Consider the following 7,455-nt stretch of genomic DNA (forward strand, 5'->3'; position numbering starts at 1 on the left):
ACCCACCCCCAACCCACCACTCACCCCCAACCCAAGAGCCACGCCATCAGCTTACTGCACTGCATTGGTACCATTGATGGGATTTGTTGCCTAGCAGCTGCATGCCCATCTGACAAACCCCTTTACCTCTCTGCATGCACACACACACACGCACATGCACACACACACACACACACACAAAAACCCCACATATACATGTGACATCATACTTTAATGACCTTTATATAGTCACATTCAGATGACTTTATGGAACTACAATAAAGTCATGACCAACTTCGCTGGCATCTCAAATGTTCAGTTATGACATAATTAAAGTTCTAAAAGCAAGGGACACCTGATCACCCCGCCTACTCCCCTTTTCCACACTTGTCTTTTATTTTTCCTTTCTCTTTTCTCAAGGGCAAAATCTTCTCCAGACATAAGGTTGTCCCTAGGAACAAGATGAAGGGTAACACTTTATTTGGATAGTGTGCCTACAGACAATATTTGTAACATTTGCTTTGTCTGCAGATGTTTGACAGATTATCTATTAGTATATGTAACAATTCATGAACATACCCTTATCAAGATGTTTTTGTGCCTAAATCTAGCTAAACCTTTATTTGTGAAACAGATGAATTTCAACTAATAAGCTGTTGAAATGTTACAAACACTCAAACTATCTGTAGGTGGACAATCCAAATAAAGTGGAATCAGATGAAGTACTGAAGAACTGAGAACTGAGAACTGAAAGGATCACAGGTTTTACACTGCCTTCCTTATTACGAATAAACAAACTACTTAGTTGTCAAGACATGATTTTTTCTCTTGAAACAGACTTAATATAAATATATAATATAGACATAGTTTAGGGTAGTCTTTTTTTTTTTTTTTTACCAAAATAAAAACACAAGGTCCACTAGCTTTTACTGGAGTTTTCAGCTTCAGTTTTTGACACTATCTGAATTGAAAAATGGTTAGTTTTATCAAATAAGCTGAATACAAATGAGTAAGATAACATGTCATTTAACATAATCATTTATCATTAGTTTTACACTTGTGTGGCTCAGGCATCAGAGCATTTATGTATGGCAAAAAACGGGTCTGAGTGCCTGTCACAGTCACACTTGACTCAATCAATAGACTAATAGAATACAGAACTTTGCTTTGAAGGTATGATGAGGAGTAATGCATGGCAACAAAAAAGTACATGTGAAAGTGAATTAAGTCTATTTCAGTAATTATTTACACACTTGGCCCTTTAGGGGCTCTATATAAAATACACTGAATGCTGGTACTTGAATAAAGTTGTACACGGTGGATTTGATAGTAGAATTTGGGTACAATATAATGACAACTTAGGCCTCCATAGATAGTTGATGATGATTAAATCTGGAAGCAAAAGAATACATACTCGATTTCTCTTGAAGTGTATTAAGATTACCATATACACACCTCACTTGGAGTGATGGGGAAGAAAAGATGCAGGTACCTACCTCTTTTTAGAGCATTTCCTAATTTTATGTGGCCTTTGTGCGAAGAGCGAGTTCTATAACCCTATAGAAAATTACCTCAGCTATATGACTGAAGTCATTCTGTGTAACAGGGAAAAACAACAAAGAGGGAACAGCATTTGCCCAGTGCAAGCCTGTGACATCGCATCTGTGAGAGGCTGGAGAGGACTTGCATATGTGTCATGCCACAGCTTGGGACAACATGGCTTCTGCATATTTCAAGAAATACTACATTTGGGTAAGCCATATTAAACTTTATTAAACACAACTTCAAAGTAAAATAATAAATAATCAATTACATGTTGGGAATATCATGTGAAGCAACTTCCATTTGTAGACATCAAATACTGGATTGCAAATTCCTGAATAAGTTGCTCAATAGTTACTCATCACAAACATAATGACAGGTCATGTTCCAACAAAGACATACTGTTCCTTCCAAAATGAATAGGTTTAAAACTGCTCTAGCTTTATAGCAAACACAGCACTGGTGGCTCTTTATGGTCCTGTAAGAATTAACAAGTGGGTTCACTGGAAAACAAGTGAAATAACATAAATATGGATTATCATCCCACTAAACAACACCAGAGGTACTGGGGGTGAATTCATAATCTCTGCAGAAACGATACAGACTTGAAACATGCTAAAGTGGTAAAAGTACTTAAAAGTGGTAGCTTGCTGGCCATACATTGTCATCCATTAGGCTACTTGATACATTTTTAAAAAAAGAGCAAGACAGATGAAAAGGAGATCTGACAAAAATCTGAATGGTTTACATACTGGACTGCACTGTGCTCAAAAGTCAGGCTCCCAACACGTCAGGCATAATCTACTGTACAAAAAACTGGGTATCGGGTGCCCGGTTAGCTCAGTCAGAGCTGGCAACCCATATATGCAGCAGCACGGGTTCGAGTCCGACCTGGGGCCCTTTGCTGCATGTCGTCCCCTCTCTCTGCCCCCTTTCCTGTCTATCTACAGCTATCTATATCAAATAAAGGCATAAAAGGCCAAAAAATAATACTAAAAAAAAACAAAACAAAAAAACTGGGTATTTATCCAAAATATCCTTATGCAGAGAGTGTAAACAAAATGTTCCTCAGTTAAAGCCATCTCCATTTGTCTGCCTTTTGAGTTCCCTCCATCCTGGCTGATCTTGAAAAATGACAATGTAATTTCTGCTCCATTTATTTCCCATGCCAGGGCCAAGTGTTCTAATTCACTCATTGAGTCCTCACAGACTCCCCTCCCATACCTCCCATGCTGAGACAATATTGTGCTTAAATCTCATGCTCCGATTGTCATGGATGAATCCTGTATGGCACAATTAGATAGACAGCGTAATTATAATGGCACCCTGTGTCCATGCAGATCATCCTTTGAACTGCTGAAATATTTACAGCGGAAGAGACCCAAATATATATTATCCCCCTCGGCCCAATGGGGGATAATGAGCAGCAAGCCCCACTCCACACTGTACTGAGACAAGGCACACACACACACGAACACAGAAACAGACACACAGACATGCACAAACCCATAGTACCAGATTCCCAGGTAATTTCTATGACCTTTTTGTATTCTCTTACAATACATATTATCTCAATTCTCTTAGAATACACAGCAAGCTTATGTTACACCAAGTCAACGTACCGTGAATCTCAATAGTATGCAATATCATTTGTTCCACAGCATATTTTAAATCAGATATAATATGATGTCAGAGTATAACCAAGTACGAGCTTCTGTATTATACACCAATGTAACTCAAGAAGGTGGTTAACCTTAACCTAACCTTGACCCACAAATGTTATGGTTGGGGACTTGTGTTTTGTCCCCAAAAGGAAGGTGAGTCCCCACAATGTGACTGGGTAAACAGATTTATGTCCCCTCAACATGAGTAAGACAGACACACACCATAACACATACAGTATCTATGGGTGGTTAAACACCAACCTTGATGGTTAGGAGAACTCCGATTGGCTGATTGCTGGAAGGCTGGACCAATGAGGTCAGCTTGTCTGTGATTGGAAGACCGGTCTATATTGTCCTGCTGAGGGAGACAAAAGAAAAAAAAACAAGAAGAACATTTTGTTAACCCAGTGGGAACTTTGTTACTGGAGCCAAACACTCAACCTATATTGTTTAATTAAAAAAAAGAATAAGAAAAAAAGTAAAACAAAAAAACAAAACAAAAAACAAGGTGCTGAAGCATTTTATCATCTACATAGTGAAGCATGTAATCATTCAAATTAAGTTCAAAGAGTTAATATGATTTGTTGAGATGATGACATACCAGGAAAACAATGTAGGTGTCCAATAGCACAGAAGCAATGCACTAAATGGCAATATACTGTGATTATACCTCTACATAAACCAGTTTTTAGAGAGAGATGTTATGCAGGGATCATAATGCTCAGTGTGTTGAATCAGGCTGCAAGCTGTTGAAGAAACAAAAGATAGTACACAACTGTTGCAAAACTGTAGTTTTTATGTTTTCCATTTAGAGCTAAAACTATTAGTTAGGTGCAAATTGGTATTATAAAATAAAAATGGGCTGAGGAGGACAAAAATATAAATAGTCAGTATTTCAGAAAACTTAACAGAAATACAATGAAATTGAAATCCTACATAAAAGTATAACAAATTAAAAAACAAAAAGCTGAACTAAGGTAACCTCTACTCTTTATACACTGCTTGTGTGAAAACAATGCTACATTCAACAGTGTGTGAACATTGCCAGGTGGGTATCAGAACACCAGCAGATAATCTACCATATACCCACAATGTCCTGGTTTGACTGATTTCTCTTTTTCTGTTTAGAAACACATTTGATTTGGATTTGTCTTTAGCATTTACAACTACAAAGAGTACAAATGTAGATTCTCCATTGTTTGTGAGCATGCATGTGCGTATGTGGTGTCCCGAGCAGGGCCCAACAGCAGGAGTGGGAACAGAACGTACTGGGGTATACGACTGAGCTTGGGAAGACATTGCTACTGACTGTGTCTCTACACAGCAGACCTCCTCTGATGCTGTTATAAAAACTGTTGCGGTAACTTCTTCTGCCTCATTTAGAGTAGTAGTAGACAATGCAGGCAGAGCTGGATTCTTTGACACAAGCTTTTTCTATAATAGAATCCTTAGTAGTAATATAGTATAATAGTATCATTTGTTTGCCTTATGTCAGTTTGAGTTATCTTTGTTGGCTCCACAGCGATTGAGTTACAATGAATAAATGATGATGGTCCTGGTACCCATCACGTCATTCTTTAGACCCATAGTGTCTCACTTAATAAAGCAGATCAGGGTGTACTTAAGAAGATTAAATGTATTTGTAAATTCCTGAAACTGAGTGATGCTCTACTACCACAGTACAACTTTTATAACTGTTAAAATAACCAATTAATGCTTTGCCTTGTTTCTCCTTTCCCACTGTTATACATACACAGAAATCAAATGTCTTACGCAATTTAACAACATTTTTATCCCAAATAATAAAACATACCAAAGGCATTTGGAAAGTTATTCTAACAGCTACTTTGTATAATATGCATTTCTTTGCACCATGGTAATGGCATTCCTAGACAATCCATTTCTAATGCAAAGCTCAAATTTGTCTACAGAAATATTAATTTTACCTGTGACGTTTAAAGTCATTTTACGAAGAAGACTTAGAGGGTAATTGACTCACTGTGAGAATAAGGCTTGAAGTAGAATGACATTCTAATGACTCCATTCTTCAAAATAAATGCTCAGCTGAATAGTCTGTAAATTTATAATCCATGATTTGCCTGTAAAATGTTTCGTTTTCATGCTCAGTGAAAAATAAGTCGTTAGTGTTCCTCTTCGGCATCTATACTGGTGCAAACGTTCAGACTAAACTGAATATAACTAGAAGTTCAACGTCAGTATATGACGCCCCCCCCCCACAATCCCTCTTCTATAACAACTAACCCAACCGCATCCAATCACTACATCACATTGTTCCGTCTCTGTATTGTCTCGAGTTGCAGGCGCCACATCGAAAAAGAGATTTTGCAGCTTAATGGGACTAACCTTTTGAAATTTAAAGAAATGGTCAAATAACCACAGAATCACCCCATTTGTTCCTGTGACACAGCAAACGCCATCATCAACACACATCGTCTGGGGGTCCAGCTACCAGACTGTGACTGATCCCTACCCAGTCACCCAAACAGTGGGACGACAGTTTGGTTGGTGGGATGGTACAGCACAACGTTAGTGTGTGTGTGTGTGTGTGTGTGTGTATGTGTGTGTATGTGTGTGTATTCAGGACAGGATGGTAATGGTTCAGCTCTACTGAGCAAAAATGCAGGGACTCTTAACACCATATACTGGTCTTGAATGCTGTTTTGCATGGCTGTCTGGGAGTAAATGAGTTAATACACACACACACACACACACCACACACCACACACACACACACACACACACACAGCCACACCCACACCTACACACACACACACACACACACACACACACACACCACACACACACACACACACACACACACGCTCTCTCTTTAAAAGCACACCTTGATCTCTTTTGTGGATCTTACCAACAAAAATCCAAAACCCAGACAGCTTTTGATGCCTGTATAGACAATTGATAGAATGTTAACTTGAGGATTTAACCCTATAGATACTGGCTATTTAGCATAATTCTCAGCCATGCCATTGCCCAACTCTGCATTTGGTTATAAGTTTATTGAAGCCTATAAAGTTGAGACCACAAAGAGGAGGGGGAAAATAAGAAAATAAAAGCAAGCATTTTTTCTTCTTTTAAATGCTGAAGAAAAAAAACAGATGTTCTTGCTTTTTCAGTCTCTCTCACACTAAGAGACACTAAAAGACAGACACAAAAGCACAGGCGCGCGCGCGCCCACACACACACGTGTTGCTTAAGTTCTTAAAGAGAGGTCAAAACAAGACTAAAGGTAGGCCAAGTTTTGACAAGAAGCATATAAGGGCCCTTTCACATTGATAAAGTTAAAAGGAACTCCAAATAAGAGTCAAGGGGTTACGGGTTCTTTTTAAAAGGGTTCAGTGAAAGGCTGGAGACAAGGTTAAAGCACTGAAAGCAGGACAGACACAAAGGTCTGGAGACTGGACATCAAACAAAAGGAAAAAACTGAGATCAGGTTTGTCTTTAGAAAAAGTCAGACTCAGGTTAAATGTTATGACCGGGGATTAAATATGATTAATACTTGACTCACTGAGAAGTTTTTGGCTAAGAACATTTGAGGTTTGACGTTTAAAATTGCAGTTTCTGTAACCTAGAACTGAACATTCTCAGAAGGCTTTGAAGAAGTGGAAATATTCCTCAAGGGTCCTAGAATTGCTTCTGGCAGTAGCACTAGCTGATATAGTCCTGTTACAACATACATGAACACTAGACAGCAAGTGGAAATCCCTTCTTACATAATTAGCCAGAATGGGATCAGGGGGTCAAGCTAATGTCTGCTCTAGTGCCTCATTTATCTGTTTGTTTATACAGTAGACTCTGGTGTAGCTGCTGACACAGCCCAGCTGAGCCACTGTCAGGCTGGCCTATGACTAATTTTTAGATAATATGAGCTGATTTTGGTTTTTTATTATCTTTGTTTAAATTCAAATTAATCTATTATAATATTACACTATAATTATGTTCGCTATTGTTTGCTTTATTGTGCTATTCATCCAGATTATCTGAGAGGTATGTGAGTTCAGTAGAACTAGTAAATTGTGTAAGATACATTATAAGCAGCCCTACTTATTGAATAATCCCTGGCTACTCACTACTACTGAAAAACTGTGATATACAGTACAGTGAGGTGGTAGTGTAGTGCAATGTTAATAATTTCTGAAGATTGTATGCAGTTTGTTTGAAATTACTGTCAGTGGCTTGTATCCAACTTTGGCCACTGGTCCCTACTAAAGGTGAGAACAAAAGCTATTATTAC

General features: G+C 38.3%; 1 protein-coding gene across 1 annotated transcript in view; it reads right to left on the minus strand.

Annotated features, from left to right (window-relative positions):
- grb10b (growth factor receptor-bound protein 10b) overlaps nt 1-7,455 on the minus strand; it is a gene marked incomplete in the record, with an annotated part of 57,656 nt that overhangs the window by 33,807 nt on the left and 16,394 nt on the right. The window contains 1 exon segment of the mRNA XM_035673022.1: nt 3,447-3,543. Coding sequence (XP_035528915.1) covers nt 3,447-3,543 — 97 coding nt within the window.

Source organism: Morone saxatilis, unplaced genomic scaffold, assembly GCF_004916995.1.
Source record: "Morone saxatilis isolate NCDOM2014 unplaced genomic scaffold, NCSU_SB_2.0 Contig24, whole genome shotgun sequence".
In the NCBI taxonomy this organism is placed as follows: Eukaryota; Metazoa; Chordata; class Actinopteri; family Moronidae; genus Morone; species Morone saxatilis.